Raw genomic sequence first — 23,174 nt, 5'->3', positions numbered from 1 at the left:
TATCTCTTCAACATAGTTCTTGAAGTTTTGGCTATAACAATAAAACAACAAAATGAAATCAGGGAGATTCAAATTGAAAAGGAAGAAGTCATAGTTTTGTTACTTGCAGATGATATAATAGTATATACAAGTGACCCCAAAAACTCTACCAGAGAACTCCTACAGCTGATAAATACCTTCAATGATGTGGCAGAATACAAGATCAACTAAAAAAAAAAATAGTAGCCCTCCTGTACACAAATGATAAAGAAGCTGAGAGGGAAATCAGAGAAACATCACCTTTCACAATAGCCACAAATAGCATAAAATATCTTGGGGTAACACTAACCAAGGAAGTGAAAGACCTATTTGACAAGAACTTTAAGTCTTTGAAGAAAGAAATTGAAGAAGATACCAAAAAATGGAAAGATCTCCCATGCTCTTGGATAGTTTGGTTCAGCATAGTAAAAATGGCAGTCCTACCCAATGCAATCTATAAATTCAATGCAATCCCTATCAAAATCTCAACACAATTCTTCTCAAACATCAAGAGAACAATAATCAACTTCATATGGAAAAGAAAAAAAAACCCAGGATAGCCAAAACAATCCTGTACAATAAAGGGACTTCCGGAAGCATCACCATCTGTGATATCACGCTCTACTACAGAGCTACAGCAATGAAAACAGCTTGGTACTGGCATAAAAACAGAGAGGTTGACCAATGGAATCGAATTGAAGACCCTGATATTAATCCATATACCCATGAACATCTGATTGACAAAGAAGCTAAGATTATACAATGGGGAAAAAAGTATCTTCAACAAATGATGCTGGCATAACTGGATGTTAACATGTAGAAGAATGAAAATAGATCCATATCTATCCCCATGCACAAAACTCAAGTCTAAATGGATTAAAGACCTCAATATAAATCCAATCACACTGAACCTGAAAGAAGAAAAAGTGGGTAGTAGTCTTCAGTGCATGGGCTCAGGAGACCACTTCCTAAATATAACCACAGTAGCACAGACACTGAGAGCAACAATAAATAAATGGGACTTTTTAAAACTGAGAGGCTTCTGTAAAGCAAAGGACACAGTCAATAAGACAAAAAAGCAGCATACTGAATGGGAGAAGATCTTCACCAACCCCGTATCAAAGGACTGGTCTCCAAAATATATAAAGAACTCAAGAAATTAGACATCAAAATTCTAAAAAACCCAATTAAAAATGAGGTATAGAACTAAACAGAAAATTCTCAGGAGAAGAATCTCAAATGGCCAAAGGATATTTAAGGAAATGTTCAACATCCATAGCCATTAGGGAAATGCAAATCAAAACAACTCTGAGATACCATCTTATACCTGTCAGAAATGGCTAAGTTAAAAAGCACACCAATAATAGCTTATATTAGACAGGATGTGGAGTAAGGGGAACACTCATCATGGTTGGGAGGATGGACTCCAGGAGAGCATAGGGCTTGGGGCTTATTAGGAAAGGGGTGAAGATGAGTCTGAAAGTGGTGGGGAGATGGGGAAGAGGCAGATGGGCTGTAGGCAGGGTGGAGGGAACCCAACAGAAGGTCTCAGCCTAGGAAGGGAGCAGGACAGGTGGCTGGAGGCCGGTGACAGGAGTTTTTTTTAGAAACTTAAACATCAGAATAATCTCTAGAATCACAACTCTTAAGTCAACCTGAAGATGGGTTTTAAACAAGAGTCAGTCATTTATCAATATAAGGGAATTGATCAGGGTACCCTGGGTCCTGTCACTGAGCCAAACTGCCTTTGCCGTAGCTGAGTCCAAGGACCAGTAGATGACCATCTCATGCCATGGGGTCAGTCAGTCTCACAGTTTCAGTGCAAGCATTCCCTTCAAACCCTTCGGAGAAATTCTTTAGCATTCACTGATGTCGTGAGGATTTAGTTGGTGATCTTCTTGTTAGGAGAACATTTATGTGACTGGTCTAAGTAGACAAATCCAGTAGCCCTGGCGATGAAGAGAGGAAGACACATGTGATCTTCCACAGTTCCCCTGCTGTGGGAACAAGGAGAATAAGGGGACAGGGAGCAACTGAGAATAGAAGCAGGGGAAGAGGAGTTTTTGGCTTCCGCAGTGAACTGATATGACTGGAAATTTCCTATCCTAGTGTGTTGGGGTCCCTGGGTAAGGGTCTCGTGCAAATCAGGACACAGGGGATGCAGAGTGTGAACAACTGCATAACAAGCTTTATTTTGTATGGCCTTTATACAGACTGAAAAGCATTACCTCAACTCTGAAGCCCCCCCCCCTTTATTCATGTACATGATCATGAGAAACTCTTGCCTCTCCTTGCAAGAAGCAATACCTCAATTAATAACAGTAATAAAAATGAAAAGAAGAACATAGAAACAAGGCAAAAAATATACACAAGCAAAGCACTCCTTTGTAACTGGTAGAGTGTGAAGAACTGAGCTCAAAGGCCACTTCCTTATCCAGGGTACAGATTCTGACAGAACGTTTGAGAAATAAGCAGAGAAAGTTTGTTTTCATCTATGCTTGGTTTGCCAAGCAACCGTTTCCCAACTTCGTCTCATCTGTCCCAGGAGGAGCCTGCACTCTAAGGCAGTTCTGTGTCTCCACATCCTGAAGAGAAGAGGTACCAACAGCAATCACAGCAACTGGATTTAGACTTTGAAGTAAAAGTTCTCATGAGGAAAGTTTTACCTCTTGGAAATCTGTTGTTACTGGAGTTCCCCCCCCCCCTTGGGCAGAAGTTTAGAATATTCTGCAGCATCCACTATACTTTTCTTCCTGTGTTGTTTCTTCAGAGCATCAGTGGTTCATCGGTTTTTGAGGTGCAGGATACATGGAGTAAGAGATGCCTAAACTTGGGTGCTTTAGTCCTAGTGTCTTTTTTGGAAGGGTTGGGGACAGGGTTTCTCTGTAGCTTTGGAACCTGACCTGGAACTAGCTCTTATAGACCAGGCTGGCCTTGAACTCACAGAGATCCACCTGCCTCTGCCTCCCGAGTGCTGGGTTTAAAGGCATGCGCCACTACTGCCCGGATTCTAGTGTCTTATCTTCAATCTTTTTTTTTTAATTTTTTATTGAGAAAAAGAAGTTTCTGCCTCTTCCCAGCCTCCCATTCCCCTCCCCCTCCTCCCACCCTTCTCCTCCTCCCCCCACTCCTCTCCCCCTCCCTCTCCAGTCCAAAGAGCAGTCAGAGTTCCCTGCCCTGTGGAAAGTCCAAGGTCCTCCCCGCTCTGTCCATGTCTAGGAAGGTGAACATCCAAACTGGCTAGGCTCCCACAAAGCCAGAACATTAAGTAGGATCAAAACCCCGCGCCATTGTCCTTGGCTTCTCAGCAGCCCTCATTGTCCGCCATATTCAGAGAGTCCGGTTTTATCCCATGCTTTTTCAGTCACAGTCCAGCTGGCCGTGGTGAGCTCCCAATAGATCAGCTCCACTGTCTCAGTGGGTGGGTGCACCCCTCGTGGTCCTGACTTCCTTGCTCATGTTCTCCCTCCTTCTGCTCCTCATTGGGACCTTGGGAGTTCAGTCCGGTGCTTCAGTGTGGGTCTCTGTCTCTATCTCCATCCATCACCAGATGAAGGTTCTTATCTTCTATCTTAAAGGCTTTCTGAAAACATCTTGGTGGATGTGATGGCTATTCTGGGTCGCCAAATTGACTACATCTGGATTTAACCAAAACCCCAAAGCCTAGCCATACCTGTGAGCAACTAATTTCTTACTTAAATCATTTCATGTGGGCAGATCCCATTTCTAATCCTGATCTTTGAGGTGGGAAGACACCTTTTTAACACAGATCTTTTGAGGTAGAGGTGAGAAGATCCACCTCTAATCTGGACCACACTTTCTGCTGGCTGCCTACGTAAAGGACACAAAGAAGGAAGCTCTGCTCTTTGTCTGCTTGTCTTTGCTCTCACTGGCAAGTGCATTCTTCTTTTATTTTCTCTGAGACAGGGTTTCTCTGTGTAGCCCTAACTCACAGAGACTCACTTGCCTCTGCCCACCAGGTACTGGGATTAAAGGTGTGAACCACCATGCCCAACTTTTTTTCTTTTTTTAGGAAGAATACTAGTGGGATTTTAAAAGAGAAGACAATCTGTAGGCCACTTTGGTTTGAACATTGTAACTGTATTTCTTACAATCAGTGAATACAGGGTGTGTCCCCAATTAGTGTATTCCCTTCAGTTTCTTTCATCTGTCTTTTCTCAGCTATTTTACCTCTTTTGGCTGAAGTTGTTGAAGCAGTTCTCTTACTTTAACTTTCTGATCAAATGTTGTTAGTGTATGTAAATACAAGTGGTTATTTTTGTTTGCTGATTTTTTTATCCTACAATTTGATACACAATTTATTACTCCTAGAATCTTTTGCTGGACTCTTCAGAGTTTTCTAAGCTTACTATCATGTCATATGCATGAAGAGACTCCTTAACCTCTTCATTTCTAAACTAGATGCATTTTATTTATGTTTCTTGCTCAATTAGCTAGGATTTCTAGTGCCGCATTGAGTAAAGATGCGAATGGCACCTTCCTGGCTTCAACTCCTCACTGTTAAGTATTATGCTATCTGTATTATATTGTAAGTCTCTCTCTCTCTATCTCTGTACATTCTTCCCATATTTAATTTCCTGGCAGATTTTTATCAGAAAGTGTGTTGAGTTTTGACACCTTTTCTTTTTCTGCATTTGTTGACGGGATGATGATGTTTAGCCTTTTATCCTCTTCATTTGGTCCATCACATTGATTGATTAGAGTGTCATTCAACTTTCCTGGCCCATTGATGTGCAAGTGAGGGCAGGGAGTACAAGGGGCAGAGGAACGAGTGTCTTCATTGAGTTTTACTACTTCGTTGATTTTTTTTTCCCTAGTGTATCTGTATTTTCTACTTTTTAAAAAGATCCTTATCGTCATTCTTGTTTTCATTCTTCTGGTTTCCAGAGGTTAGTTTGCTCTGCTCTTTGTTTTTAGGGTAGAGATCAAGATTGTTAACTGGAAGCCTTCCTTAGCTTAATGTAAGCATATATTACTTCATAGTTTCCTTTAACAGTACTTTTCCTGTGTGCAGCAGATTCTTTCCAGAAAGTTATCTTTAATGTCTGTTTCAGGTCTCTTGCTGCAGCAAGGCGAGTGGGAGCACCTGGAGCGCGAGCTCGGAAGGAGACTCCACGGGTTGTACGAAAATGGCAGACAAGCCGGACATGGGGGAAATCGCCAGCTTCAATAAGGCCAAGCTGAAGAAGACCGAGACGCAGGAGAAGAACACCCTGCCGACCAAAGAGACCATTGAACAGGAAAAGAGGAGTGAAATTTCCTAAAAGCCCAGACTGGAGGATTCCCCCACCCCACCCCACCCCGTCATCTCCGAGACCCCCTCGTGATGTGGAGGAAGAGCCACCTGCAAGATGGACGCGAGCCACAAGCTGCACTGCTGCACTGTGAACCCGGGCACTCCGCGCCGATGCCACCGACCCGCGGGTCCCTGAAGGGGGACCCCCCACTAATCGGACTGCCAAATTTCACCGGTTTGCCCTGGGATATTATAGAAAATTATTTGTATGATTGATGAAAATAAAACACCTCGTGGCAAAAAAAAATGTCTGTTTCACGTAAATAACATTTATATACAAGAAAACAGGACTATCAAAATTTGGATTTTTGCTTAGGATAAATGTTCATACAAGTTTTAAAAATTATTTTATTTTATGTGTATGTATGTTGTTTCGCCTGAATATATGTGTGCATACCATGTATATGCCTGGTGCCCTTGGAGGACAGAGGAAGGTGTCATATTCCTGGAACTGCAGTCATCTGTAACTCCAGCTACACATAACTGCTGTTGTGAGCACCATGTGGGTGTTTGTATTTGAACTTAGGTCCTCTGGAAAAGCAGCTGGTGCCCTTAATCATTGAGGCATCCTTCCAGCTTTCTATGTTTTTTTTTTTTTTAACCTCAGTATATATTTGCGGTTGCTTAAATAAGAATGGCCCACATAGGCTCATAAATTCGAATGCTTGGTAACCAGGGAGGCTTTGGCTTTGTGGGGTCAGTGTGGCCTTGTTGGAGGAAATGTGTCACTCCAGTTGGCTTTGGGGTTTCAAATGCATGTCTGAGCAGTCTTCTCTGGCGAATACCCCACAACATTTCTGGAAATCTGACCAAGATTCCAGAACCAGACCTAAAGACACCAGAGACCCCGGGGGACAGAGAAGACTGTGGTGGTCAAGGAGCTCCAAGGGAAGTGGTCCTCAACTAATGGGTCTCAACCCTTTGGAGGGTTCAAGGGGCTTTTCAAAATGGTCACAGGCCACATGTCAGATAGCTTGCATATCGGATATTCATACTATGATTCATAACACTAGCAGAATTACAGTTATGAAGGAACAACAAAAATAATCTTTGGCCAGGTAAGGTGGCGGCAGTGGCTGGGCGCGGAAAGTGGAGGACAACAAGGGGTGGGGAGGGGAGAAACGCAGGAGCAGACAGGTCTGCGAAGCGCCCCCACCAACCTCCTACCTGAGGAGGAGGCAAACTTGAGGGAGCCAATTGCCAAGGGGCGCGCTGGCAGACAGAAAACTTTAATCGCTTCCTGGGGGTCTAAGAAAACGGGGAGGGAGTTCTGTGGTCCTAACCCCGCAATCGCTGCCCACCGCGCGAACCTGAGAGAAACTTGACCTGCCCAGAGGCTTGCTCTGCACCCGGTCCGCGCGAGGCAGAGGTGTCTGTCTGTCCATTCTGTCTGCCCCATGCTCCCTGACAGCCAGAGTAAGAGATTGAGCCGCACTGCCTGGTCGCGTGGGTCAGGGCTCTTGCCCCATCCTTCCACGGGGGACACGAAAGTAAAGGTCACCTCTATTTCTCTTCTCTGTCCTGCAGCCACCGCCCAACTTCCTTTTTCTCCTCTTTCCCCGCTGATTAATTTTTTTTCTTTTTTTGGGGGGGGGCGCGAAAAGACGGAGTCTCTTTCCTTATGCAACTTCCTCTGTCGCCCTTTGCAAGCCCTCCCCCCATGGTGATCCTTTTTTTTAAATTTTTTTTAAAATATTTTTATTTATTATGTATACAGTGTTCTGTCTTCATATATGCCTACTCGCCAGAGAGGGCACCAGATCTCATTACAGATGGTTGTGAGCCACCATGTGGTTGCTGGGAATTGAACTCAGGACCTCAGGAAGAGCAGTCAGTGCCCTTAACCTCTGAGCCATCTCTCCAGCCCCCCACCCCCCATGGTTATCCTTTATCCTGCTCCTTTGCCACCTTGGGGCCACCTCCAGAAACAAGCATTTGAGATCACTCAAAGTTCCCAGGAACAAAAAGAGAGTTTTAAAAAATTGTTCTAGTTAAGGGAAACCGAGATGAGAAATAAAAACCCCAAAACGCCTCTGTGTGTGTGTGTGTGTGTGTGTGTGTGTGTGTGTGTGTGTGTGTGTAGTAATATGAGCTGCGGGGCTGCATCCCCGGCACCCCAGCCACCTGGCTAGCTTATGCCCGAAATAACAACACACAAACTGTATTCATTTAATCACTGCTTGGCCCATTTCTATCTAGCCTCTTCTAGGCTAATTCTCACATATTAATTTAGCCCATTTCTAATCATCTGTGTAGCACCCCTAGGTGTGCTTACTGGGAAGATTCTAGCCTATGTCCATCCTGGGTCAGAGCTTCATCGCGTGCGTCTGCCTGGGAGGTAGGAGCATGGCGTCTCTGTCTGAGGTGTCTTACCTCACTTCCTCTTCCTCCCAGCATTCTGTTCTGTTTACTCCACCCACCTATGTTCTAAGCTATGAGCCCAAGCAGTTTATTTATTACTTAAACAATGAAATCAACAGATAGATATATGATACTCCCACATCACTTCCCCTTTTTCTGTTTAAACAAAAAAAGGAAGCCTTTAACCTTAACATAGCAAAATTACATATAACAAAATAATTATCAAGTAAAAATTACAATAATCTTTATCATAATTAAGGAAAACTATAACTATAACTAACTATTCTTAACTCCACCAAAGACTCCAGAAAGATACAATATTACCTAAGCAAACAAGAAAAAAGCAACTTTTAAAACTCTAGAAATGACAGAGTCATCTCGCTGCCTGGACAGTCACCCAAAGTTCCTCTGTACCATTGGGGCATCCATCTTCGGCCTACAGGCCCATGGTATCCAGAGACATTTCCATGAAGCAGGAAATTTCAAAGGCAGTCACTATCTGCTTGTCCTGAAGAATGTCTTGCAGACTCTTTCATGAATCAGGAACCCCGAAAGATCATCTCACCTTTAAGCAAGTTCAGTAGTCCTCTCTCTGTGGGTTCTCTGTGTCCAGTTTATGCAATAGTCCAGGCAAGAGCAGTTTCTTGCCCAAATGGCTATCAAACTCCATTAAGGATCCTCTTCGATGCCCATCTTCTTCTTGAAGTAGATTGGTGCTGCCAGGAGCAGACATGCCTCATTGTCATGAAAACCCCTAAGTTATTAAAACATTTAAAATGCCATATTCTATAATCTTTGAAAAATATGAAGAATGCCTATCTAAAATATATCTACGCACATCTAGAAAATATTAACTAACATGACTACAAATTTGACTATTATGATTATCTATTAACAACCTATATACATTACATTTTTAAGTGAACTACACAATCACAATACCTTAATAAAGATCAGAAATACATATAACAAAATTGACCTTAAATCTCTATCAATAAAGCAAAATCTATACTAATACAAATTATTCATATCTATATCATATCCCCCTTTAAATGTAAAAGAACATTTATAAACAATATTTGGGAACATGGGCGCAGTTTTTTCTCTCCAAACTGCTTCCTGCTAAATGGGGGTGTCATTAATTAGGTCTTTCATGGTATAACCTGTGTGCTAGTTTCATCTCAGTTGGCAGTTGAGCGAAACAATTTTCTGAAGATGTTCACAGCAACCCTTCAGGAGGGCGTGGTCCATCATACCACATCGGAATAGAAGAAATGAACAGGGTCTCATCCTCTGTGAAAACCAAAGAAGACCCTTTCCAAAGCATCATATCCTTAGACCCAAATTTCAAAATCAAGGCATTTTCAAAGTATCTATGTTGGATTAGTTCAGCAGCATTTATAAACAAATATCTTTTAGCAGCTGTTGCTCTTTTCTCAGCATTCAAACAATTCAAAGAGAGCATAATAGCATACAGTATCAATATTCTCTGTGTATATTCCATCTTTGTACGGCTTTATTTTGAACTCTATTTCATTTATTTTTAATTTTATTTTATATTCTCTGTATATCTTTGTTCTGGAATAACTCTGTTGACCAGGCTGTCCTTGAACTCTCAGAGATCCGCCTGTCTCTGCCTCCCAGGCATTGGGATTAAAGGTGTATGCTACTGCACCTTGAACTCACAGAGATCTGTTTGCCTCTGCCTTCTAGGCACTGGGATTAAAGGCGTGTGCTACCACACCTTGAAGTCACAGAGGTCAATCTCCCTCTGCCTTCCAAGTGTTGGGATTAATGGTGTGTACTACCACACACAACAACTCTCTTCCTTTTTTTTTTACTTTAAGAACTTCAACTTTTAGCTTGCATATATTTTTAACACGCTGTAAATAATTTTAAAAAATTTTTTGAATCTCTTTTTACTGTATCTCTCTTTTTCTGACCACATGAGTCTTTAATTTACCAAGCAATATCAGTAGGACTAAAGCCGTGGCTTTGCCAGCTAGATGTAGCCCATTCCTTAGCTTTCCAGCCTCATGGCTGAGGTACTGGCTGTAGCCATGTTTACTGCCACAACTCTATGGCATTTCAAGGTCCCTGCCAGCAAGCGAGCTTCAGCAGCGTGTGCTTGCAAATCGCACGAACTGCCTGTGTAAAAGAGTCAGAGTTTGCCCTGGCAGGACAGCCCAGAAAGCTGGCACTTTTAAATGGCACAGCTTTTCGGCAACAACGTTTAAGTGTTTCGTGGCAGGACCTCTTAAAAGAGCTGCAAGCTTTGCAGCTAAAGCTGAGTCAGGAAGCCTCTCTTAGATGAGAGCGCTTGCTTCCTTCTAACAAGCAGAGCAGACCCGAGAAATCGCTGCTATCAAGAAAACATGCTTTACTCTTTCCCAAGCTTTTTCAGGCTTTCAGTGGATACAGCTGTCCACATGACTGGGCACCATTTGTAGTAATATGAGCTGCAGGGCTCTGTCCTCCCCGGCACTCCGGCCACACCGGCCACCTGGCTAGCTTATGCCCGAAATAACACTACACACACTGTATTCATTTAATCACTGCTTGGCCCATTTCTATCTAGCCTCTTCTAGGCTAATTCTCACATATTAATTTAGCCCATTTCTAATCATCTGTGTAGCGCCCCTAGGTGCGCTTACCAGGAAGATTCCAGCCTAAGTTCATCCTGGGTCAGAGCTTCAACGCATGCGTCTGCCTGGGGGCTGGGAGCATGGCGTCTCTCTGAGGCGTCTTACCTCACTTCCTCTTCCTCCCAGCATTCTGTTCTGTTTACTCCACCCACCTATGTTCTAAGCTATGAGCCCAAGCAGTTTATTTATTACTTAAACAATGAAATCAACAAATTGATATATGACACCCCCACGTCATGTATGTGTGCACTAAAAAGACTCCGTGACTGGCACTGAGCACAGGCATCCTTACTAATAAAAACAGGCGACCTGCGCCCGCGGGTGGGGGGGGGGGGCTGTGCTCTTTCCACTTGCCACTTTCCGGGCTCCCTGTCGTCAACTACGACTGTGGGAGAATTTTCTAGAGATTACCGTCAATTTCCGGCATTTTGGGGGAAAGTTACAAGGGGAAAAGAAAACAGAAAAAGAAAAAGAAAAAAAGCTTCCTCAGGGGGGCACGTTCTTCTAGGTGCGGGCTGGCCGGCGCGGGCGTGTGGGAGGGGCAAGCGGCGGCCGCAGGGACTGTGAGTTCTGAAACTTGTTTTAGGTCTCCCGTTTTGTCAGAGACCATAAAGCCAGGTCCACTTCCCGTCCCCTGCGCCCTCTCTTCTGCCCTTCTGCCCATCTGTGCTCAGGAGCTGCAGTCTGGTGCCGGCTCCCATTTTTGCCCAGGTAAGGCGGCAGTGATGGCCGGGCTGGGAAAGTGAAGGACGACGGTGACTGGGGGTCCTCCCAGAGCCCCGCCAGCCTCCGACCTGAGGAGGAGGCAAACTTGAGGGAGCGGCCTTCCAAGGGGCGCGCTGGCGGGGAGGGGGGGGGCTTTAATCGCTTCCTGAGTGGGGAAAGTGGGGAAGAGTTCTGTTATCCAAACCCCGCAATCGCTGCCCACCGCGCGAACCTGAGAGAAAGTTGACCTGCCCAGAGGCTTGCTCTGCACCTGGTCCGCGCGAGGCAGAGGTGTCTGTCTGTCCATTCTGTCTGCCCCATGCTCCCTGACAGCCAGAGTAAGAGATTGAGCCGCACTGCCTGGTCGCGCGGGTCAGGGCTCTTGCCCCATCCTTCCACGGGGGACACGAAGGTAAACGTCGCGTCTATTTCCCTTTTCTGTCCTGCAGCCACCGCCCTGTTTCTTATTTCTCCTCTTTCCCTGCTGATTATTTTTTTATTTTTTTTTGGGGGGGGGGCGCGAAAAAACGGAGTCTCTTTTCTCATGCTACTTCCTCTGCGCCCTTTGAAAGTCCCCCTCCCCCATGGTTATCCTTTGTCCTGCTCCTTAGCCACCTCGGGGCCACCTCCAGAAACAAGCATTTCAGATCACACAAAGTATCCAGGAGCAAAATCAGATATAAAAAAAAAATTGTTCTATGTTAAGGGAAACTGAGATGAGAAATAAAAACCTCAAAAACACCTGTGTGTTTGTGTGTGTGTGTGTGTGTGTGTGTGTGTGTGTGTTAAATTCTCTCGCAAACATACAGTTCACTTACAAAAACACACTTAAAAGTGACAACAAATTCAAAATTTTTCTACCAAGATTTTGGACTTTTCCTATGTAAAAGCCTCTTCTCAAACAGAAAAGGATAATCATTCATTTTTATCTCATGAGTACTTTGTCAGTGTGTGATTCTCTGCACTGTATGTGTGCAGTGCCTATGGAGGCCAGGAGTTTGCATGGAATCCCCTGGAACCTCACTAACCAAGGTTGTGAGCTGCGGTTTGAGTGTTGGGGATCTAGCCTGGATCCCCAAAGAGCAGCTGGTGTTCTCACCCTCTGAGTCCTCTCTCCAGATCCCAGAAGCTGCTTTTAATTGTAAGTAGTTTTTTGATAGCAGAACTTTCCTAAATGTCCTAGGTTCCAATGTCACAGAGTCAAGGAGAAAAGCTCAGCCTTGCTGACAAGATAGCAATTGTCTTCAGCAGGGAGAGAGTAAAAGGAAGGAAATGGAGGGGGTGGGGGATAACTAGGGAGGGTCAAGCATGGGGGTTGAGTGACAGTGGCAAGCAGAGAGGTGACAAATTCCATGTGGGTGCAGGAAAGGTCATAGAAAAGGAACCTGGAGTGGCAAATGATTCTGGGATGGAGAAGAAATTTACAAAAGAGGAAGTGAGGAGGAGCAGGAGTTCTGAGGGAGATTCACTGTGTGTGAAGTTGTAGCAGAAGCAGAAGGAACTGCTAGAAGAGTGATTCAGAGGCATCTACTTTGATGAGGACAGGAATGCCAAGCAATACCACAGGGCGTGGTTGTGTGCATTGACATGGCACAGGGCTTACACTGTCCCAAATAAATTTATCTGCATCTCTCTGAGGTCTGCAAAGAAGTAGCCCAAAGCATAGATGAGTTTCTTGATTCTGTTTACAATGGTTCCAGAGGGCACAGCTGCCAGTGAGTGAGAGGAAGGGACTGTAGGGTGTGGAGTCCAGGACCACAGTGCCCTCACCTCTCAGTTCACATGGTGCCCTTCATGCACCTAAGGGCACAAGGACCGCGGTTCTCTGGCAGGGGGGATCTGAGCTCCAGGGCCCGGGAGGGACCCCTAAGAGATGCAGGAAAAGACTGGAACTAGGCACCAGCATGGCCGGAGCATGGAAAGACCTGAATTTACAGCCCAGCTGTCTGAGACCTTTGGGAATCTCTGCTCAGGGTCCTCTGTAGAGCAGTACTGAGGTCTCCTGGATTCTCTCCACAGCTCCAGTCACACCTGTCTGTAGCCAGGTCTCAGGAAGGAACCATGGCAAAGCCTCGGAACTCACTGAACAATCATTTTCAGAAGCTGAGACTTTTGGTTCTACTGAGCTGTCTGGTGACCAAGGAGTTGGCTGGTGAGTTCCCAGGGTCTAAGTGGAGGGTGGCTGGGGGAACAGAACCTGGCTCTGAGTCAGGAAGTTTGCAGTATGCCAGGATAGAAGCTCCTGGGCTTCTCCTTCCCCACTTCACTACCACAGTGCCCAGTCTCTCCCTGGCACTACCCACCAGGATTTGGTAGATTAAACAAGTTAGGAGAAAAGTGAGGGCAGAGGGCAGGGAAGGAGGCAAGTTACTGAAGAGTGCTGGGTGACAGAAGGCAATGCCTGGTGGCATCCTCAGCGCCACTGTGGTCACAGGAAACCTGAAATTCAGTCACCTGGACCAGATGTGCTAGGCACAGTTAAAGACCCCACCAGGAGGCAGTCTCACACAGCTCCCCTTGCCCTAAGGTTGTCTATACTCTGAAGACTGCCTTCCTGGGATTCCTCAAAAGCCCTCCACCATTCTGGGACCTCTTTGTCCTTAACTTTCTTTCTTACATTCCTAAGGTATTCTCCAGAAGAATGCAATAGATGCTTCCAGGGACAAGACAGTCACAACCACACACGTTCATACTTTTCCCCTAGTTATTTTTATTATTGTTATTTTGTTTTAAGCAGGATTTCACACAATAGCCCACACAATAAAAATTGCAACAATCCCTCCTCTCCCTCAGTTTACCAAATGCTAGGATTACAACTTTGTTCCACCAGGTTCAACTTCCATTCCCATGAGACTCAACAACCACCATCACTATTCCAGCAGGGAACATGGCAGCAAGCAGGCATTGTGACTGAAGCCACAAAGTTAGAGCCCACGTATTTTTAGTTCAGCTTGTTCTGGTATGATTTGGTTTGGGTTTTTGAGACAATGTCTCACTGGCTGTCCTGGAACTCACTACGGAGAGCAGGTTGGCCTCAAACTCAGAAAGATTCACTTGCCTCTGTCTCTCAAGTGCTGGGATTAGAGCCCTGTGATACCATGCCCAGCTGAAAGCCCACATCTTAAACCTCAACCATGGTCCAGAGATGAAGAAATGGGAATGGCTTTCAAAGTCACAGCCCCAGCCTCATACTTCCTTCAGCCAGGCCACACCTCCTGAACCTGTAAAAGCAGCTGCCACCAACTGGAAACCATGAATTCCAACACCCTACTCTGTAAAGGAGAGGTTCATTCAAATAACCACACCAGACATTCACAATAGCATCTCTGGGTTTGTATATGAGTGACAGGGCAGTAATGAAGCGATACAGAAAGAATGACTGCACTTGCTGTGGGGCCCGAATGGTCACTTTTGTTGGAATCTGATTGGTCCTCCTAGGAAGACAATCTCGGTCTGTCTGGGAGGTGGTTCAGCTTTAAATTTTTTTTTTATGTTTAGATTTATTTGTTTTATCTGCATGTATGTATGTGCACCACATATGTGCCTGGTGGCCTCAGAGGTCAAAAGAGAGCGTTGGGAGGGCTGGAGAGTTGGCTCAGAGGTTAAGAGCATTGCCTGCTCTTCCAAAGATCCTGAGTTCAATTCCCAGCAACCACATGGTGGCTCACAACCATCTTTAATGGAGTCTGGTGCCCTCTTCTGGCCTGCAGGCATACACACAGACAGAATATTGTATACATAATAAATAAATATTTAAAAAAAGAGAGAGAGAGCGTTGGATCTCCTGAAGCTGGAGTTACCTGCAGTGATCAGTTACCACGTGTGGTAACTGAGAATCAAACGTGGATCCTCTACAAAAGCTGACAGTGCCCACAACCATTGCACCGCCTCTCAGGCCCAATGGTCCAGTTTAAACAATGGGCACAGGAGTTGGGATTTTCATAAGACAGCAGCTTTCAGCTTCACAATTTTCCGTTCTGTCTTTAATTATTAAAATTCAGTCACATGTGAGTTGGCTAACCACTTATCTGTATTTAGCGTTTTCATGTTCTGTTAGTCGTAACTCCCTGAAGCAGTTAAGCTTCAAAGTGGGTCCCCTTACTCAGCAATGGACCACTGTCCTTGATATTACTGCTTCTTGACTACTCCACTTGATGGGATTTTTCTGTACCATATTTGCTGGGATTCATGAATACAGTTTCCTAACCCACCCCAGCCTTGACCCATCATCATCATCTCTGAGCTTCCAGGAATGTTGGTGCCCTTCTCCCTGGTCCTTCTCACTGTGCTTCTCAGCAGAGATTCTCCAGCATCCACAGACAGCATGGACTCTGCACACTTCCCCTGGAAATGTTTGCTGTTTCATCCACTCTGGCACATGCACTTCTCTGAGATTCTTGATCCCCACTCTTCTACTGTCAGATTTAACCAGCCTAGATTTTCTGTGTCCTGTAGTGTGGGCTAGCCTCTGACCAGTCGAGGAAGCCATCCCTGGACCACTGCAGTAGACAGGGGATCTGGAGTGTGTTGTTCTGGTTTCTTTCTGTTCCTGTGATAAACACTCTACCAAAATCAATGTAAGGGAGAAACTGATTTATTTGACTCCTATTTCTAAGTCATAGTCTGTCACTGAGGGAGGTCAGGGCAGGTACTCAGAGGCAGGCCCACATGCCATTCCACACAGCATTATCTAGGACCAAGGAACTCATTTCACAGTCAGAGAGGCACAGCAGGAACCATGGAAGAAGCTGCTTGCTGTCTGAATCACCAGCTCCTGCTTAGCTAGATTTCTTATCCAGCCAGAGACCGCCTGTCCCGGGAATAGTAAGGTCCACAGTGCCCAGGTGTTCCTACATTATTAATAGTGAAAACAGCCCCTCAGTAGATACTACCTTATTAGGTGACTCTAGGCTAAATCAAACTGGCAATAGAATCTAACCAGCAAAGATGTTCAAGTCTATGATCTGAGTACAGATGAGTAAAAATGGTGTCCATGCAACCTCTGTTCCATCCTCACCCTGCTCCACTCTGCCCCCCTCCCCCAGCCTCACGCACCATCCTGTCTCCACACAGTCTACATGAGCAGGTTCTGGAGATTCTACAGAATGAACAGGTCCAGAGAAGACATCCTGAATTTTCCTGTCATAACTGACAGGGCCCACCCCTAGCAAGATCATGTGATAACAGAGAAGGGAATTGTCCTGGTGGAGAGCAGGGGTGGCCACACCTTGACCTGCATCTTCAAGTAACAGAGAAAGGTTAAACTTTTTTAGCACAGTGGAAACTCAGCCTGGGATCGATTGATTAATTGACTGATTGATTGACTTCTTACTTACTTGCTGTGGGACAATAGTCTGTGCCCTGTCAATTGTATTTTAATAAAATGCTAATTGGCCAGTAGCCAGGCAGGGAGTATAGGCAGGGCAATGAGAATCCTGAGAAGAGGGAAGTTTCAGTCTGCAGTCATGACCTAACTGGAGAGGAAGCAAAATAGCAATATGCGACTGCCTCGCCAAAAAGGTACCAAGTCACGTGGCTAACACAGACAAGAATTATGGGCTAATATAATGTGTAAGAGTTAATAAGACACCTGAGATACTAGGTTACTCAGTTTATAATGACTGTAGACCTCTGTGTGATTTCTTTGTGACTAAACAACTGTCAGACAGGGCAGGACTGGGTGGGACAGAAACCTCGGTCAACACTTATTTCTCTCTTTCTCTTTTTAAAGACTCCCTTCCAGAGGACTTTCCTGATCCACAGGCAGAGACTGTCTCTGCGTCCCTGCTCCGCATCCCTAACCTCACCGCATGTTTCCTTCACAGACGCTGCTTCTCTTTGCTACAGCTTCACTGTTAAAAAACCAGCATCTGGACCATGGAATCGGGAAGTCATAGGCCAACTGAACAAAAAGTGTTTTATTTACTGTAACAGTACCAACAACTGTTATCCCAATGGTGTTCTAGGAAATAGACTGAGTGCCACAAAGATCTGGGGAACACAGGTTGAGACTCTGCGAGATTTATCTGACCTGTTCAAACAGCAAATGATTGACCTGAAACAGGAGAATAATACTATCAGAGGTAAGATTCAAATGGCTCCATAGTGTTGGGGATTTAGCTCAGTGGTAGTGTGCTTGCCTGGCATGCATGAGGTCCTAGGTTCAATCCCCACAGCTACAATTTAATAAGAGAACATATTAGATGGCCCCCTAAAGGAAAGAACAGGATTTGTGACAAGTTTGGGACATTCAGTGTTTGCATGGAGGAAAAGAAGAGGTCCAGCACCAAAGCTAAAATGTGGAGGGTAGAGCAAGGTCAGATAATGGGAAAGGAGGGAGGGTAGGTAGACAGGATTCATCAAGGCCAGAGGCTGATCTCTTTCCAATGGGCACAGAGCCCCTCTCTCTGCAGGCCAGGCTGTGTTGTTGGCATGAAGTAGATGGACGTTTCAATGGATCCTGGGACTTTGGCCTCAATGGATACAAAATGGCCCATGTTGACTCAAGCACTGGAGAGTGGACTGAAGTTGATCCTGGATCCAGGTGGATGAAGGAGATGTGGGAGAAAAAAAAGCATGTAACAGACTTCTTATCCAGGACCTCACAGGGGGACTGCAAGAAATTGCTTGAGGAGTTCGAGTCACATTGGGAAGAAAAGCTAGAGCCTGCAGGTAACTGAGAAGATGGGGTGGAAACTCAGGCAGGTGAAGGGTGCCGTGGGGTGTGTAATAATCTAATCACCATGAGTTCTGGTGCTGATGGCCATTTATTCCACCAGTCACTTCTTTCTCACCCTCTCCTATCTCATTACTTGTGTGTACATTGTTTTCTCTCTGTGGTTCTCACTGGTTGTAACAGTCTGAGTCTTTATTTCCTGACTTTTTCTTCATTCTAGAATCACTGTTGCTTTTCATCTCCCCTGATCTTTCTTCTTCCCTGTCACCATCCTCACAGGTCACCCTCATGCCTGCTCTCCTGCCAGCAGGAAAGACAAGGACTCATCATTATCCTGTTCTTCCTAACATAGCTGCATGAGTCTTTTGAGGTCAGGGATCCGCTCACCTAAACAGTTGTTCCACAGCAACAGGGGTGGAACTTTATGTTGTTGAATTACCTGAGCACCCAGAAGCTACAATGAGATTTTCTAAGATTTGAGGTCTGGTCAAAGACTCAACTTGTGTTTCCACTTCAGCCTCAACAACCACTATTCCACATGTGGACCAGTCTTCATCCATGGCCATCGATCCTAAGATTGCTGACCTGCTTTCAGCCTCCACAACCACTACTTCAGATGTGGACCAGTCTTCATCCATGGCCATCGATCCTAAGATCACTGTCCTGCTTTTAATCCTTCCCTACTTCCTTCTTCTATGTATTCTGATGAAAATCCTTGACAATGACAGGTACTGTGTGTTGTATTGGGAGCGGGGTGAGGGACAGGAGGGTAAGAAGCAAAGAAGCAAGAGTGAATTACTGGAGTCCTATTGTTGTCCCTCATCTTATTGAGCATCTAATTGAGATAGGACGCAAGAGATCTGGAGTTCATGTCACCTGCTAGCAATAGCTTGTGTATCCTGAGCCTGGACAGGACAGGAATCATGTCATAGACCAGTGGGAAAGAGGAGGGAACAGAGCAGGTTCCTAATTAGGAGGATTTCATCATGCAGATGAGGAGTCAACAGAAACACAAAAACGCATGGTAGTCCCACTCAATGTGTAGAGGGAATAAGATTCCACCCGACAGACAAAGATAAATTGATATAAATAAATATAAAAAATGGTACAAATAAAAAGATGGCCCAGTGGCAAGACCATGTGCTACTTGTGCATCAGACCCAAGTTCCATTCCCAGAACCCACAAGGTAGTCAAAACTATACAATTTCAGATCCAGAAGATCCAGCCCCTTCTTCTCCACATACACCAGGCATTCACATAGAACACTTAAAGACTATCAGACTCACATTCATACACATAAATAAATCAAGCAGCAGCAGCAGCCTCCAGAATCAATGGAGCAGTGTCCCTACTGGAGACAAATGAGACTAAGCTGTTCCTGGAGTCTACAGCTCCCATCTGGGCTGCTCAGATGGACAAGGTAGGGCAGGGACAGGCACACCCACAGGTGTGATGCCACTCTTAGATTTTGAGGGTTTTACAATGAAAGGGAAATGATGTCTGGAACTCCACTCATAGCCTGGATAACCAGTACCCGGGGCCCTTTCTGGATAGAGATCCTCAGTCTCTTCCACCCCCCACCCCCATCAGGCCCTGAGTGAGGAAGCAGAGCTAGTCATCACCACTTCATTCTGAACTCCCAGGTCTGCAGCAGGGTCTGAGGCTCTGGGACATGGGAAAGAAGGAGGAAGACAGTAGGGGATCCTGAATGGGGAGCCCAGGGGTGATGGAGGAGGGAACTGAATGACCCTCAGTGAGCGTGGCTGTGGGGTGGTGATGACTGGTACAGGGTGCCCAGGGGAACTGACCCAGGCTTTCCTCAGATCCTTCAAAAGACGTGTTTCCTTGCTGCAGGTTGAAGATGCTCCAGAGAAGTCATGGGAGTTCATCTGGTGCTACCACTCTCCCTTTCCATCAGCTTCCACCAGATGAATCATGATGCTGCAGACACAGCATTTCATGGTCTTCACTCTGTGCATTTACTTGGGCCCTTTCAGTAACAGTAACAGAAACCTGGTACTGTTTCTCTTGGTGTGCCTTGGTTGGCTTTGCCCTAATGAAACTACTTGAACCAGAGATTTGGAAAAAAAAAAAACTTGGTTATGTATACATCCCTAGCACAGGAAACAGGATAATCAGATCTCCTTAGTGAAAATTTGATGTTTTCACTCTTCTGTATATTGCATACAATATTCAAACATATCAGGTATCACTAAAGGAAACCTGCAACAACTAATCATAGTAAATGGAAAATGAGGACCAGTTGTTTAATAGAAATCACTGGTAACTGTAACAGGGTTTCATATCTTAGCACAGCTGACTCCATGATCAAAGTGCCATTCACACTGTAAAACTCAGCACATAGACAAAACTACCTGCCAAACCTAAAACAAAGGCCTAATCCCTCCAACTTCATAGTTGAGGGACAGTCTCTGAATGGACTGACCTTGCTTTCTGGCTTCTGTACTCGTATTCCTGGCTAACCATTCTTGACTAAAGCATGTCCACACAGAACATTTTTTTTTTTTGCGCATATAAGTTCAACCTGAAAAATGCTTGGTGCCACACTGGCTCCCAAATATACAGTGTGATTGCTGACCTGCTAATAAAGAGCTTCTATTAACTTAAATCCATGTCTGAGCAGTCTTCTCTGGTGAATACCCCACAACGTTTCTGAAAGTCTGACCAAGATCCCAGAACCAGACCTAAAGACACCAGAGACCCTTGTAACAGGGAAGACTGTGGTGGTCAAGGAGCTCCAAGGGAAGTGGTCCTCAACTAATGGGTCTCAACCCTTTGGAGGGTTCAAGGGGCTTTTCAAAGTGGTCACAGGCCACATGTCAGATCTCTTGCATATCGGATATTTACACTATGATTCATAACACTAGAAGAATTACAGTTATGAAGGAACAACAAAAATAACTTTATGGGGTCACCACAACATGAGAAACTGTGTTAAAGGATAACACTATTGGAAAGGTTGAGATCCACTGTCCTAGGGGGTGTGTGCCACCTGGGTTCCAGGTCACCAGGGCTTCCTTTGATAAACTGGAGTCTAAGGCATCAGAGGAGTCTGAAGTCTGCACCCCAAAAGGTAACAAATCAGAAACTCACCTAGTCTATCAGGTCCAGAGGGAAGTGTGGCTAAGGCGCCTTCTCTTTTTACACAGAGGAGAGGTCTGACAAGGCCATTGGTCCAGTGCTGGGAACCTCGTGGGATGTTACTGGATTCCCCATCTTTTCATATGAATGAATATGTAGTACTCACCACTGCTTGTTTTAACTGTGTGTATATATGTGTCTGTGTATTGTGTGCATCTGTGTATCTGTGTATCTTTCAGTTCTATTTTCCTGCATTGACTAGTGGCTTTCTCTAGTATGTGAACACCTGTCTTAAGAACTCTGCTCGTCTTGTTGGGGACCTGAATCTTTTTTTGGTTCAATTAAGTCACCCAGAGAGACAAAAACAGATGAAATAACAATAAAAACAAGAACCATCCACCCTTCTCATTCCGTGAGTGGGTCACATGCTTAGTTCATTGCTTGACTCCTGCCATGGTCAGGGGTGGTCTCTGTGTGGAGGTGACGAGAGGCCAAGCTTCTCATTCAGGCCCCTCTGCCATTTAGTGCAATGCACACAAGAAGTTGACATAGTTTCCCCAGGTGCGCATTCCCTCAACTCCACTTCTGCACCCCTGCTTTACATGCTTGGGACAGGGTTCAGGAAATAGGAAAGAGGTTTGAGTCCTATATTAGGGTTAAACAGGGTCAGAGAGAACACATTAGTGAAACAAAGATTAACTAAGGCTGTAAAAGTGGGAGTGACAGACCCTGAAGCTAGAAGTGTATTTATTGAATCTTCGGCTTTTAAAAATGCCAACTTAAAATGTAAGAAGGTCCTTGGGCCTTTAAAGGTCAGATCAGCACCCATAGATGAATGGATCTTGCATACAATGAATGTTGAAACATTTGACTATAGTACTGAGGCTTGGGTAGGAGAAATGATTTCCAAAGGTATGAGGAGAAACCAAAATGCCAATGGTTTTAATTGTGGTAGAATAGGACATCTAAGAAGGGACTAAGAAGACAAGGAACTCCTAGGGATAATGTCTCCTCTAGGGATGGCAAGAATAGGAGGACTCAGCCTTCCTGTATGTGTAGGAGGTGTGGCAAAGGCAGACATTGGACTAATGAATGTAGTTTGGCAAAAGACAGACAAAACAACCAGATACAACCAGGAAACTCCTTGAGGAGGCCTCTCACAGGTCCCTATGTTAAACAAGGTCCAGTCATTCCCAGTCACTGTAGAGAACATGTCTCACCAGGAAAATTAAGCAATCCAGTGCCTACTGTAAAATAACATACTGGTCTGGATGACTGGATAGATATGAAAGATGAGTAAAAACTCCAGTAGGAAATAGTAAATGTATATTTTGGCATACTTCTATAAATGACCAAAGACCAAAGCTGACAGCACACATAAATGACATTGTAATTGAGGGATTAATAGACACGGGTGCAGACATATCATTGCTCAGCAATCTTGGTATCCAAACTGGCCTCTTCAAGAGGCAGATATTCAATTACTAGGAATTCGAACCCTATTTCAAGTTAAACAAAGCACAAGGTAGGCCATAGGGCCAGAAGGACAGAAAGGAAGGCTAAGGCCATTTATAGCTAATAGTGCAGTGGGGAAAGAAAAGGTGGAGGGGGAGTGCTGTGGGACTTATCTCCTGTAAAATTTTGTCAATTGTTCTAGTTTCATAAAAGGCTGATTGGCCAATAGCCAGGCAGTAAGTAAGGGCAGGATGACAGAATAAGAAAATTCTGAGAAGAGGAAAGGCTGATTCTGCAGTCGCCACCCAGACACAGAAGAAGCAAGATGAGAATGCCTTGCTGATAAAATGTACCAAGCCACATGGCTAACATAGACAAGAATAATGGGTTAATGTACAATGTAAGACTTAGTTAATAAGAAAGCCTGAGCTAATAAGCCAACCATTTTATAATTATTCTAGATATCTGCGTGCTTCTTTGGTACTGAACAGCGGTGGGAACCAGGCAGAACAGAAACCTCTATCAACAAAGGGTGTTGCTGGGGATTGGGTAGAGGGTGTAGCCAGGGAAGGAGGGAGGGGGAAGGAGATTAAGGCAGTTGGGGCTGTGATGGAATTAAGGTTTGAGAGGCAGGAGAGAGATAAGAGGTTGAGGACCACAAGGGCACAGAGAAAGTGAAGAAAGGGATGGGCTGAAGTAAAAAACAGGCCTGTAGGCAGTGCCACACCCCACCCAAGGTCAAGAGGGGTGAGGATGGTTTGGAGGAGAGAATAAGGCATTGGGGTCTAGGGGTTGTAGGGTCAAGATAGATGGGTAAAGGAGGGGAACAGTGAGTGAGAGTTTGAGGACTGCCAGCAGAACAGAGAAGGCCCTAAAGCTGGGGCTGAAAAGAGG

At 45.0% G+C, this 23,174-nt stretch overlaps 2 protein-coding genes across 2 annotated transcripts; both read left to right on the top strand.

Annotated features, from left to right (window-relative positions):
* Positions 1-5,101: 5,101 nt before the first annotated feature.
* LOC121466535 (thymosin beta-10-like) lies at positions 5,102-5,337 on the top strand. Its single transcript, XM_041680290.1, has one exon. It carries the CDS (start codon positions 5,169-5,171, stop codon positions 5,301-5,303), a length of 135 nt encoding a protein of 44 aa, XP_041536224.1. The 5' UTR covers positions 5,102-5,168; the 3' UTR covers positions 5,304-5,337.
* A 28-nt stretch (positions 5,338-5,365) lies between these two features.
* Positions 5,366-17,798, top strand: LOC121466318 (UL16-binding protein 1-like). The gene is made up of 3 exons (XM_041679980.1): positions 5,366-5,510; positions 16,872-17,129; positions 17,443-17,798. Exons 1-3 carry the CDS (start codon positions 5,366-5,368, stop codon positions 17,724-17,726), a joined length of 687 nt encoding a protein of 228 aa, XP_041535914.1. The 3' UTR covers positions 17,727-17,798.
* Positions 17,799-23,174: the final 5,376 nt, after the last annotated feature.

Source organism: Microtus oregoni, unplaced genomic scaffold (assembly GCF_018167655.1).
Source record: "Microtus oregoni isolate MIOR12 unplaced genomic scaffold, Mior012 000033F_ref0000390, whole genome shotgun sequence".
In the NCBI taxonomy this organism is placed as follows: Eukaryota; Metazoa; Chordata; class Mammalia; order Rodentia; family Cricetidae; genus Microtus; species Microtus oregoni.
The sequence above is the reverse complement of the archived record's forward strand: the minus strand, read 5'-3'. Positions and strand labels throughout refer to the sequence as shown.

Bases quoted from the DNA above. Each gene is read 5' to 3' on its own strand.
- LOC121466535 (XM_041680290.1), top strand. From the start codon at position 5,169: ATGGCAGACAAGCCGGACATGGGGGAAATCGCCAGCTTCAATAAGGCC.
- LOC121466318 (XM_041679980.1), top strand. From the start codon at position 5,366: ATGTGGAGGAAGAGCCACCTGCAAGATGGACGCGAGCCACAAGCTGCA. The intron at 5,511-16,871 runs GTTTGCCCTGGG...TTTCCTTCACAG, and splicing joins CGGACTGCCAAATTTCACCG to ACGCTGCTTCTCTTTGCTAC. The intron at 17,130-17,442 runs GTAAGATTCAAA...CAATGGGCACAG, and splicing joins GGAGAATAATACTATCAGAG to AGCCCCTCTCTCTGCAGGCC.